Source organism: Glossina fuscipes, unplaced genomic scaffold (genome assembly GCF_014805625.2).
Source record: "Glossina fuscipes isolate IAEA_lab_2018 unplaced genomic scaffold, Yale_Gfus_2 3, whole genome shotgun sequence".
NCBI lineage: Eukaryota > Metazoa > Arthropoda > Insecta > Diptera > Glossinidae > Glossina > Glossina fuscipes.
Genome location: NW_023998417.1, coordinates 7,583,993 through 7,597,035, shown reverse-complemented (window position 1 = coordinate 7,597,035; position 13,043 = coordinate 7,583,993). Strand labels below are relative to the sequence as shown.

Genomic DNA, 13,043 nt, shown 5'->3' with positions numbered 1-13,043 from the left:
ATTTTTTTTTTTATTTATTTATTTATTTTTTTTTTTTTTTCTTTTTCGATGTTAATAAATTTTATTTTAATTTACTTCGTTTTTGTTTGTTGCTCAACAACATTTTACCTTTATGTGATAATATGACTGCTTTAGTGACTCGTCCTTTATGCTTAAGAATAATGCACACACTAACATAAAAGTACATATACGAAGCATTCATATAAATGTAATTTATATACTATGACTTCTAATTGTACTTTCTGCTTAACGGGATGCAAAACGGGAGCTGTGCATGCATGTAAAATAAGTGCAATTTTCTAAAAAGATATATATACATATATATGTATATATATATATACATGTTTACAACAACAAACATCAATACTTTTAGCCAAAACCAAAGAGCCACAAATTTACTTTGAAACTTAGAATAAGTTGAGAAAGAAAGGACAACAGGACAACTGCTATGAACATATGTACGTACACATGATAGTATGTATAAGATAGTATGAGCTTTTCAGTGCTTCGTATACCTAGGCAGGATCATGTAAATTTATGTTAAAACAAACTTGGCCACATCTCCAGAATGCAATTTTCTATTATTAAAGTCTGGGTTTCGGTATGTCGTTGTGGTGTTTGCATATATATATATATATATATATATATGTATAACAGAGTGTAGCAGCTACTACAGTAGCTGTCAGTGCTGTTAGTGCAACCATACAAATGGGTGTAAACAAAATAAATAGACAAACATTAACTTATATATGCAAACACATGCAAACATACGTGTATATGTATTTGTGAAATATTCATATATATGATAGATTGGTCAATAATTCCCGGGATTAGCGCAACGGTCGTCCAAATGTACCAAAACATTTTATTATCTCTAGAAAGGATTAAATCTTAAACAGTTAGCTCCGAGTGTTTACGAATTGCATTTATTTTAATGAAAGTTATGTATGTAGTCAAGTAATGTTAGTAAAATGTTCCGTAAAAAAAAAAGATAATTAAATTTTTGAGAAGCATTGCATTAGTCTTAAAGGAGACGTTGAGTTTATGAAAAAAACGTCGAATTCTTTCTTATTTAGTCCTGGCAATTACTGATCGATAGATTAGAAGCTTAAGACAGAGCGAAGCAGAGAAATGCATTAACTATCCTTTTTCCTAATATGAGATACACACACAAACATATGCATATATGTTTATATATGTACCTATACGAAGTTGCAGACATTGTTTGTTGTATGCTTTCAAACCTACATATGCCATAATAATGGCACAAGCATAATAAAACCCTGACCATATAGCATTTGTTGTTGAAAATTTCAATTTCAACATATTTTACGTATAAATTGTATTCTTGTTTTGTTAAATTTATCTACATATATAGCACATACATATATATATATATGCATACGTGCATAATACATATGTGCGTTATTGCTCTTCTTGTTGGCTGAACATGGTTTTGCATAAGAAAACGGTAAATTTCACGCAACAAATGACAATTTCGACAGATACTAAATAGCTTTGAACAGGGCTTCCCTTCGCTCCACGGACCTTTAATACTTTACTACTACTACTGACTGTTTGCTCTCTTTCCGTTTCTAGTTCTTCCTTTTGCGAACAGGTAGATACGATACCACCAACCTCCATGCATATAAACACACACGATATTATTGTATGTTTGCTTATGCATAATATTTGTATTTGTGGATAATATATTAAATCCATAGCTACACACAAAGGGTTATTTTATTATATTGCTTAAAATCCATAGGTATTCTTGTTCTTCTTCTTCTTCTTCAGCTTCAGCTTCAGTTTCTACTTATTTTTCTTATTATACTTATTCCAATGCAGTGCAGTGGTGTGGTGCGGTGCGGTGCGGTGCGGTGCGGTGTGGTAATAGTGATGGTGGTTATATAACCGAATATGCACAAATTGCATTTTATGTTGATGTCATTTTACTGCCGTACATTGAATACAACTTATATTCATTTGTTATGCATTCTTTAAAGGATTTATGCCCATATTAAAGGGCGTGTTTGAGATTTTGTTTTGTTTCTTCTATAATTTATATATCATTTTATTGGCATATTGGTTAAAGTGAAATGTTTTATGATGTCATTCTTTGGTCATAGTCTAGCCTAGAAAAGGTGTTTCCTTATAGCCAACCAACATGTTATAAAAATAAATTAAAAAATTAATTCCAATAGATGCGGTCGTAAACAAAGTTGCAATAAAATCAAAAACAAACTTAAAATCTTATTAATTTCGATTAGAAAAATATATGCAGAGGACTTAGTGTTAATTATAAAGTTGAATTATTCAATTGATCGCTTGCTATGAAAATAAATATTACAAAATGTATACATACATCAACTGTTAATTGTACATATTTCGATGTACACGTGCAATAGATTCCTCGCGGTACAAAAATCATGTTCACAGTGTTGTGTGAAGATGTGAAGTGACTGCTGCCCAAAAATTCCCTCCAACCCGTTAATAATAATAAAATATTGGAAAAATGATTCTTGTAATTATTTAATAGAAATTTTCTTTTATCTATTTCTTATTCTGAAACTTTAAATTCTATATATGTATTTCAATCCGAAAATATATTAGGCATATTCCTATATTACTATTATTAATTATGACATAACTGCCAATATTCTCGATAAAATGAGGTTATGACCGAACACATCAAAAAAATGTTAAATGCCAGAAAAGTACTTTTTCATAAGTTGTTTTTTATCTATCGCAGCCGCCGTAATTGTTTTTAAGAATTTTAGAAAAGTCCTTGAAAATGTTTATATTGATTTCCAAATCTGCTATATTCGCTACAAAGCCTTGTTTTTATTAGCCTGCAGTGCCGAAAGGATTAGAAGCAAACCATGTCGCTTTTGAAATTTTATCTGCGATCTTCTTTTAATAATTTCTCCTTCATATTTGGCGAATATGCACCTTCCAATCATACATAGGCTGGAAAGGATTAAATCAAGTCAAGAGTCTTACGGTGATCAGGAACATAATTGTAGAGTTTTTATGAAAGAATCAAACACACATTTACATTTAATTTATGTCTACTTTGTTAGAGAATATTAAGGGAAAAGATATATGCAGCCGTGTGTTACGTTAGCCTAAGGTTGAATGCAAAAATAGCAATCAATGTAATAAAACTCAAGGCTTTACTTATCTCCGGTCCTTTCTGCAATCTCCAAATGTTTCTTCCTCACAAATCACTAGGTAAATCCAGTACACGTTATATCTGCCTTTCTCATACGCATCCACATAATGCTGTCTCTGATGCATTTTTTAAAGATTTACAAAAGACAAGAAAAACTCTCCTAAACTTTGTATAAAAGAAGTAGAAAAGTTGTATGTGCGCGCTATTTTACTTCCGATCACTGATTGGTGAAATTTGCTAACTCTGTCGCATTTAAGCTATCAATACATATTATATAACTTCATTTTGGAATATTTTAAAAGAATTAAGCTATTTTTTGAACTTTTGGACTGAAACGAGCTTAGATTTGTAAAATAAATATTTAGTTAACGAAAACCTTAACTAAAACCAGATTACAGACAACAAGATTAGATTAGTTCGCGACAATAATACCTTAACTATGCGTTCATTTACAATATCTATAATTGTCGTTGCGATGAATTTGTTACGTATTCTCTAAGGCAGCAACCCTTAACCCCTGAAAAATATTTTTGAAAATTTACTTAATATAAAAAGAAAATATATAAATAAATAATTAAATAAGTAAACAAATAAAGAATGCACATCACTAATAATTGTTATGTATAAAAAGTTTTTCGATTTTTTATTTTTTTTTTAACAATCACTTGAAATTTCAATTCAAAAAAAAAAAAAAAATAAATAAATAAGAAAGAATTGAAAGCTATGTTAGTTTTGTCATAGTGTTGGGTACTTAATCCGAGTTAGTGCCGATCTTCACATAAATGTGCAGCAAATAAAAACGCTTTTAACATAAAATAATTTACTTTTTCGTGTTTATTGCGATCGGCTAAGTGCAACAGATCTCGATTAAATCGATAACAAATTTTTCATACTGATCAAGAAAGGAAATCATCAACGGGAAGAATATATCTCTGCTTTCGTCAATTTTGTCGATCTCGTCTGACGTTCATTATCGCGTGCAGCCAACGAAATGATAAACCAGGTATGCCTTTAGTACTGGGGTGGCAGTGGGTAAAGAAAATTCCAACAAACTATATAACAAATATTGTTTACACATTGACGCCACTCAGACGGCCAACAGACGGTTAAAAATTTATAAGGGAGTTGCTGCACACACAATATGCATTTGTTTTCACTACTGCTGGCCACAGCACAATCATAGATAAAAAAAAAAAAAAAAAAAACTTTTTTTTTGTCGACTTTTTTTTTTCTTCTATTTTTTGATTACTACTGAACTACCGAAAAAATCTAAACCAAAGTAGGACAATTTATCTCTAAAAAAAAAAAAAAAAAACTTTTCGCTCTTAGGGTGGGCTATGGCTCTACATATAAAACAATTTTTGTGTTTATTGTGATTTTTTTTTTTTTTTTTTGGTTTGTTTGTTTATTTATCAAATCCAACTAAAGCACCGTTTAGTTCAACAAGCATATAAAGAGATTAAAATCTCTTTTTTTCGAATTATTTTTATATCGCTACAAAATCTTCGAAAATGTCATTTTTTAAAATGATTAATGATTTTTTTTTTTAAATATCGTTAAATAATATTACGCTTGATTTAATTCTATTCGTAAAATTTTTAAACCTGTCTACTCTTCTTTTGTATACTTGTAGCATCCCTACCCCTCCGAGGACCAGAAAAAGCAATTGGCGCAAGATACCGGCCTTACGATACTGCAAGTGAATAACTGGTAAGTAGAGCTGAAAATGCATTTGAATTTAAGGCAAAAAAATGCAAAGCATTCCTGTTAAACTCACAACTGTTTTCATCTTTTGATTACGATGCTTAAAGGAAGCAATTTGAAGCTATATTTATGCGTATATAAGATTAGATTAGATAGAAGTGTGCAAATAAGTTGGACTGATGTCTGGGCGAACATTACATATTCAAGATCTTAGTTGGAAGCATAAAATAGACGATGTCAGTTGAATTTTTGCTAACCATAGGTCTGAGCAACTTTGGACAAAATTTCGGCTCGACTCTGGCAAAAATTGGGACTTTTTGATCGTCTACGTTTTTATTATTCCTACCGCAACTTACGACAATTACAATTAATTAGATAGTTATAGTTATAATATTTTCAGGGAGAGAGAATTAAAAGACTATTCAAGTAATCGTCTTCCTCGATGACTAGCCATAGCCATCAAAGAATTTCGAAGCGGTACTAATAAAATAATTCGACCTGTTAAACTATCATTCTATTACCCGGCTGGGCGATTGTGATCAAAAAAATTTCAAAAGTTATTCACTTTATATCGTAGACAAAAGGTGTAATAGGATTGATAATAAGTTTCCAAGACGGGCAGACGGAAATAGCTTCGAGATCGTAGTTAACTTTCGAGGTGAGAAGACAATGCACTATTAGTACTTTTTGCAGGCTATTAAGACACTCTGTGCGTCTACTAAAGTTTCATAGATATGCAAGGATGGACGAAAGGAGAGGTAGATCTGGTTAAATTGTTTGAAACTTTAAAATCAATTTGATGATAACTTTAAACGGGTAAATAAAATTTATAAAGATCCCCCTAATGCCTCCTTGCTTGCTTGTAGTTTTAGTTTTATTTCCCTGTACCCTATGCTTCCCTAAATTTTCAAGGGATTCTCAAACTTGCCATCTAAGCAATTACTTTACCGACTAAGGAAAACGAATCGATGTTTTCTGCAATATTTCGTCACAGACTGGGATAGGTTTAGGTGCATTTGTTTAGTCCCTTCGTCTGTTAATAGCCTAATTCTCTAATGAACTTTTACTGCAATGGTTCAATGTTTTCTTAACATCATGTATGTAAATCAGCAAGAGCATCGCTATAACCTCCTTAATTTAATTAAGGACTTTCTCATTTGTGTATTTCTACAAACACCCAACAATATCCACCATAGGTTCTATAGTCTTCAGATATTCCATAAAAGGCACTCCCAAGGTCAATCGTTTCCCTTTAATTCTGAACCTCTTCTATAAAGGAAAGTCTTCACGAATAATCGCTGCTTGCCTTTGTCCTGCACTTTCCTAAGCCTTCAGCCTATCATTTATATTTATACTTTCGTTCCCTATGTAGACACCATCGGGTAAGCATTTCTGATATTCATCAGTGAATATCGTGGATCAAGATTAGAATTATTGAAGTTAAGATCAAGTCATTCACACTTAAAGTCACTCATTCAAATCAATTCATTTTCAATTCTTAAAGTGTTTATGATTTTCTTGAGTAGTAAAACAAACATTTTTTTAAGGGAAATATTTTTTTAAGCAAAATATTCCAAAGATATTTTCATGCAATTTTTTCACATCAATCAACACCATCTTTCGTTACCTACTGTTTGTTCTCAAAATACGCCAATGTTTAGCTTCAGAGTTGTTGGTAATCTTTGAATTTCATCTGTTTTCCAACGTGGAGATAGATATGACTGAATGAACGATACTGAATGAACGACTGGTGGGTGGGTGGGTGGAGGGCTTCAGTTTATTGCCATGCAAAGATAAGAGATCCCATACAAGCTGTAAGGGTGGTTTTGGGTCATAATTTTGATTTGTTGTCAGACAAATTATATGCAGAGAGAGAGAAATAAAAACAAAAACGTTCTTAATTACAAAAACGAACATACATACACAAACACACATATATATGCATATATATATATATATATTATTTACAATATGAGAAAGAGCGTGCAAAAAGCACCAAAACTTTTAAATAACAAAATGGTTTCTGCTGCGTATACAAGAACCCATCAACGACGGGGGTGAAAGATGATAAAAAAAAAAAAAAATAAATAATAATAATAAGAATTTTATGCCAGGGTAGTTAGTTAGTTATACTACTAGCAGCAAACATTTCAAAAACTAATTTAAAAAAGCTTTAAATTTTTGTTTTCATATTTTCTTTCCCATATATAAATATACATACATACATGCATGTATATATAGATATATATGTATGTATGTATATACATTTTCTACTTCATTATATTTCATTTTATCTCTCTGCAACTAACGGAAATTACTTTTGAGTCAATTTTCTTATATATGTTTTCTTCTTTTTTCCTGGAAATTCTTTATTTTATTATTATTTTGCGGGCTAGCTAGCTGGCTGGCTGACTGGCTGGTCGGTCACATCAGAAACCAATCAGTGCATTAACCTCAATTTGTAGCCAGGAAAAAAGAAATAATGTTACCAGCCTCGATGCACACACACACACAAACACACACACACACACCATCAACACCAATTCAAAAAGAAAAAAAAAAAAACATTAGCAAAAATATCATAAAGTTTGCGACAAATACTCAGTAAATACTGATAAAGAAAAAAAAAAGGCGCAGATTTCAACTTTACAATGTTTGTGCCAAGAAATTGTTAGTTTCAGAAAAATAACAACAACAATAGTAATAATCAAGCAACCACAACCGTACAAAAAAAAAAAAAAAAAAAAAAAAGGAAAAAACAGTGCACACAGCATTACTATAGAAAATAATAATAATCAAGAAAAAAAATAAAAAAAGAAAAAAAAACTCTAATATTTGTGTTAAACACATCTATCTCTGCCTCATGCATTTCTCCCCATCCTCTAGCATGACATTTTATCCGTTGCAAAAATAAAACAAAAGTTATATGCGACTTCGATCGACCTCCAGTCCCATCTTATGAAGCAATAGGATCTATTTATTTAAGCAGTAGAGAGTGATGTCAAAAAATACCTTCAAAATATTTCCAAGTTCTGCTTGCATATTATTCCACACAAGCTAGGGGAAAAAGTAATGCATTTATGCCTATAAGTAGTGTCACCTATTTGCACATATGCTCCTTATATTAGTTCTCTGCTTCGAGATCAAGTCCGGATATGTCTATGTAATCCCAGTTTCTAGTTCAACTTTTTTCTAGTTCCTAATGGCAAGGCTTGCAAATTGAATCGAAATTTTCTATCAGAACTACTGCTCGATCAAAGCAAATTTATGTGTACTAGCGATGTTACACATAAGCATAACTTCTTGAAGAGAAATGTGCATAACGTGCAGAAAACATTAGGACTCCACGCGAAGACATTGGTGAGGGATCGCATTTCTGGCGCGAATTTCTGGCCATCGGCGATGCAGTTAAAGAAAGCTTGGTGAGGAACAACACCACACCCTTGCTGATGAAGAGCTCAACAAGCAACATAAGTTATCGAAGCTTGTTAAGACTTCGCGACTTCAAATCAATATTCTCTGTCCTCTCCTGTTTGTCTCTTATAGTGTAAAAAGAAGTTTAGGGTGAAAGCATTGCACGACGAGATTGAGTCGATCCTCTAAAAAAGACATGAATTCTTTCCAATTTGTTGCTCAATTTTGTTTTGGGAAAGCAAAAAAACATTTGTGTGTGGCCGAGGTAGCTATAATGACCCAAAAAATGCTGACTTGAACACTTTCTAAAAAATTTTCGATAACTTTACCTTGGCTCCGCAATGATTTAGAAGTTATACGATCTTTAGTGCGTTTTCCTATTTTTGGCTAAGGGATTCTCAAAAAAATTGATGACGTTACCGCTTTGAAGGGCAAGCTTTACATATGAAGAGTTTTCTTTCACACAGATAATGGATTTCTTCAACTTTCATTATCACTTATAAATATTCGTAAACAAATGTTGCTTACATTCCTTTTCGCAAAGTTTTTATGAACGCGATTATGTTTCGTCAGATGATTAGAAAGAGCGATGAACTCGTAAGCTTAGTTGACTTGCTCTCTCGAACGAAATGATGCCTAGTTGATGCCTCTTCAAAGGTTAGGGCCTCACATGATTGCCACTGGATTGTTGGTATATTTCCGAAGGTCACCTACTGTTCGTTGAAGTTGTTATATCTATCTACTGAGGGTAGTTATAAAAAGCGGCTTTACTTAGATTCAACTGGATTGGGTTTAAGTTAAGTTTTGTCTTTTTCGTTTTTTTTTTTTTTTTTTTTTTTAAATTTAAAACACATATACTCACTAAGATTTCTTTCTTTACAAAATATAAAGCAGGTTGTTTGAAATGTTTTTTTTTCATTTTTTTTTTTTTTTGCTTTTTTATTTTATGTTTTTGTTTGTTTTATTGTTTTGTTTTTATAAAGTTATACATTTTTGCTGTGTGCAGTATATAAGTATTTCCTTTCAATAACTAGTGTACGGTGTTGTGTGTACTGTGGACTTTTTTTTTTTTTGTTTTTTTGTTACTGTGTTGCGCTGCTACTCTATCTGTGTTATGATTTTGTCAACCATCATCTCATTTAGTACATCATACACAGAGTTTTTTTTCTCTGAGTTGTTCGAGATACCGAGGATAATGTAATTTTTTTTTTTTTTTTCTTCAACCTTAATATCAAAACTGCATTTGATTTGATGCTGCAAATCAGTATAAATAAGAGAAGAATAAAAAAAAAAAAAAAAAAAAAAACAATATAATAAAAATATATATGAAAAAAACGAAGGAGAAAATCAACCAACAATTGTCGGCATTTATGCTTTTATCATTCAATTGTTTTTGCTTTGATGCGTTGCATTAAAACTTATTATTTTTTATGATGCCATCGTTACCACCGAAATAAAAACGGAAGACATCATTTGGCCGTGTTTCCTTGGGTTACCTTCGTTCATTCTGACGGTAGCGCTGTGGCTACGGAAGATATGATTTACTTTACAAAACGATCGTATAAATCATTTATATAAATTATTTATGAAATCCGACTAGGATTTCTAATTATTTGTTCAAGTTTTACGCATTTCCTTTCAATTTTTATTTTTCATTTAATAACATAAAAAGAAAAAAATTTATATATATATATTATAAAGGATGTTTAATATTTTATAATCTTTTACTTTGACTTTTTTTTTTTTTTTTTTTGATTATTTTTGTATACTTTCAGGTTTATTAACGCGAGGCGAAGGATTGTACAGCCAATGATAGATCAATCAAATCGTGCAGGTAAGTTATCTTGAGAGTTAATATATCGAATTAATATATCAGATCTTAGAAAGGAATTCTAACTTAATCGCGGAACCCTAATAACTATCCGATTTTCGAAATAGATTTTTTGCATTGACTGTGAATAGAAAGGAGTTCTCGAGCACCTTTTTGTTAGCCGAAAGGAAAGATCTTAGAGAGTTTGCAAAAAAAAAAATACAAAAAAAATCGGGATTATTGGTCAATCGTGCACATTCGGCTCGATTGTCCCATCTGCGCGTTAGATGTTCATGTGTTCTTACCTAAATCTCCATGTTCCTAAAGGTGGACTTAGGCGCAATGACGTGACCTGTCAGCGCAAGCAATCAAATCTGACTTAGGGCGTATTTAGGGAAAAATTTATAAAGTCTGCAGTGTAATAATTGAGGTCAATAAGTTTATTTGAAGTCTATTACATATATCGTAGTAGCAACTCAGTCATAGTCGGTTGTGGAATTATCTACAAACTTACTTTTTTCGAGCGAATTCCTGCTATTGTGAGGCAGACCTATTTCCTATCGATTTGCATAGATGGACAGTTAGAAAAACCGTATTTACCTGGGGCGAGTTTGAAATTGCGTATGCTGTAGGTGGGACTATTTGAATATATAACCCCCTCAGTAAAGAGTTTTGTGAAGAGTTTGCAGACAAACTAACATTGTTTTGTATTTTTTTGACTGTATTTGAGTGTAGTAATACAAGCGCCAAAAAAAAGTAAAGGAGTAAAGGATATTTTCGGCTGACTGTGAACTGATTGCAACAGTACATTAAAAGTTCATCAATTTGTCCCCAGCTTTTTTGTGCTTGTTGGAATCGCCACTCTGTTGACGTATAAAGCCGTTAATGTCATGATTTTCTTGAGAGCAAGAAGCTCACACGTTCCCCGAAGACCCAATTTTTAATTAACTTAATTTTTGTCTTATAGAAAACGTACGTTAAATAATTTGCTTGAATTATTGTTAGAGTCAGACGCCTACAGACAGATAGTCTTACAAACGATCTGAAAGATTTTAATTTATATATTTTTTTTCTAACTCTCTCTGCTCGATAACGAATAACTTTTTGTTTTCGTTTTTGTTTTTTAAAAAATAATTTAAAATCAAAAAAAAAAAAAAATTTCTTTTCGTTTATACAACTTTTCCAGTTTATACACCACACGCCGGCCCGTCTGGTTACGGTCACGATCCTATGGGTTACATGATGGATAGTCAAGCGCATATGATGCATCGCCCACCTGGCGATCCTGGTTTCCATCAAGCGTATCCCCATTATCCTCATGCGGCTGAATATTATGGACAACATTTGTAAAAAAATCTGCTTTCAAAACTAATCTCAAGCAATTAACAAAATAAACACGCTAACAAATACGCCATTAAGTGGGTGTAACAAAATGTTTAAAATGAAATTAAAGACACGCGCTTAGTATGTGAAAAATGAGTAAACAAATACTAGATGGAATTAAAGCGGCGACTAAACCAAAATCTTAGATCAAAATCTAAAAAAATATTTGTAAATATATATAAAATATGAAAGTGGAAATTGAGAAGAACAAGAAGAACAAGAAGACGAAAAAGAAGAAGAAGAAAAATATCGGCAACATATTTATCGTATTATTAAAAAAGAAAAGAGAAAAAAAAACAAAAAACAAAACGAAGACGAGAGAAACAAACGCTAAAAACAACACAACACAGCATCATCATGTTTTGCTTCATTGAAGCATAAAAACCAAAATCAGAGAGAAAACGAAATGCACACTCTTTCTAATTCTAATCTATTTAGCAAGAAAAGACCATTACTAAGGATTTCGTATTAGAAATTTTATGAACAATTAATGCTAAAACAACAATTCACAACCGGATATACGTAATTGAAGCTCAGCTATAATGTGAGACATGAGAGATTTTTCGATGATTACGTTCAGACGCTGACATCAAATTGAACTAATTCGGAGGTGAGTACAAAGAATATATTCTTTAAACACATTTTCCTAACACTATTTTATGCTCATTGAATATGTCTAAAGTCCACTACTGACTGATTTTCAAAAACTTTTTTATATAAACTATTTTTTCATAGACAAGTTTTTTATTTTAATTAACTGAAAAGTGAAAAAAAGTACGATTTTTTCCCAGAGTCGTCGCTTTGTGTGTGTGTGAATTTGCATAAAAGTCTTTGGCGATTAAGATTTTATGAGGTATATAAGAAATTTAATTTTCTCCAAGAGCTCGAAAGCTTTATATTAAGTCACACAAGAGTAGCTCTGGGAAAAAAACGTATCATTCATCACCTTTCAGTTTATTCAAATAAAAATTTGTTGTTTTCCTGTATAATTTTTATTTATTTATTTTTTTTTTTTTTACAAATTCCGTTCAACTCGATTTATTTCTTTTTTCTAAAAATTCGTTTCACTAACTTTCTATTAGCGCTTCATGATTGAATTTTATTTTAGCTTTGTATAGTTAAAAAATAATTCCCACACTTAGCTTTTGTCCAAGTCCGTCCGAAGAAATTCTTTTGCAAATATATGGCGTCCGTCCCATTTGATATACAGTTTTTCAGAGATGTTCCACTCACTGCGAGTCGTTTTATTTCAAATCGATATGAAGGGTTAATAAGAAAAAGGCGATCCTCTGCCAAAGGTAGAAGATATACCAACAAACCCACCAAGATGCGTTAGTCGTTAGCGGTGACCGCCTTATTCAGACCGCCAGCAATGCTAAATATAGCATACAATTTTCAATTGAGTAGCAAAGTTATCAAACGGGATTAAAGCACTACTAAAGGAACATTTTATCCGAGATGGAAGTCACATTTCAAAAACCAAACTTGAGAGAGTACAAAAGCCATGGAAATCTTTGTAGAAAATAAGGGAAATTCTACTGCATTTGTATTTACCTT

At 31.7% G+C, this 13,043-nt stretch overlaps 1 protein-coding gene across 3 annotated transcripts in view; it reads left to right on the top strand.

The window, feature by feature from the left end:
- The window catches only part of LOC119634798 (homeobox protein homothorax), a 289,120-nt gene extending 277,409 nt beyond the window's left edge, over positions 1–11,711 (top strand). For all 3 annotated transcript variants that reach the window (XM_038029184.1, XM_038029183.1, XM_038029182.1), the window contains 3 exons: positions 4,809–4,885; positions 10,069–10,127; positions 11,290–11,711. In XM_038029184.1, coding sequence (XP_037885112.1) covers positions 4,809–4,885; positions 10,069–10,127; positions 11,290–11,453 — 300 coding nt within the window. In that variant the 3' untranslated portion in view covers positions 11,454–11,711. The remainder of the gene's footprint in view (positions 1–4,808; positions 4,886–10,068; positions 10,128–11,289) is intronic.
- The last annotated feature ends 1,332 nt before the right edge of the window (positions 11,712–13,043 follow it).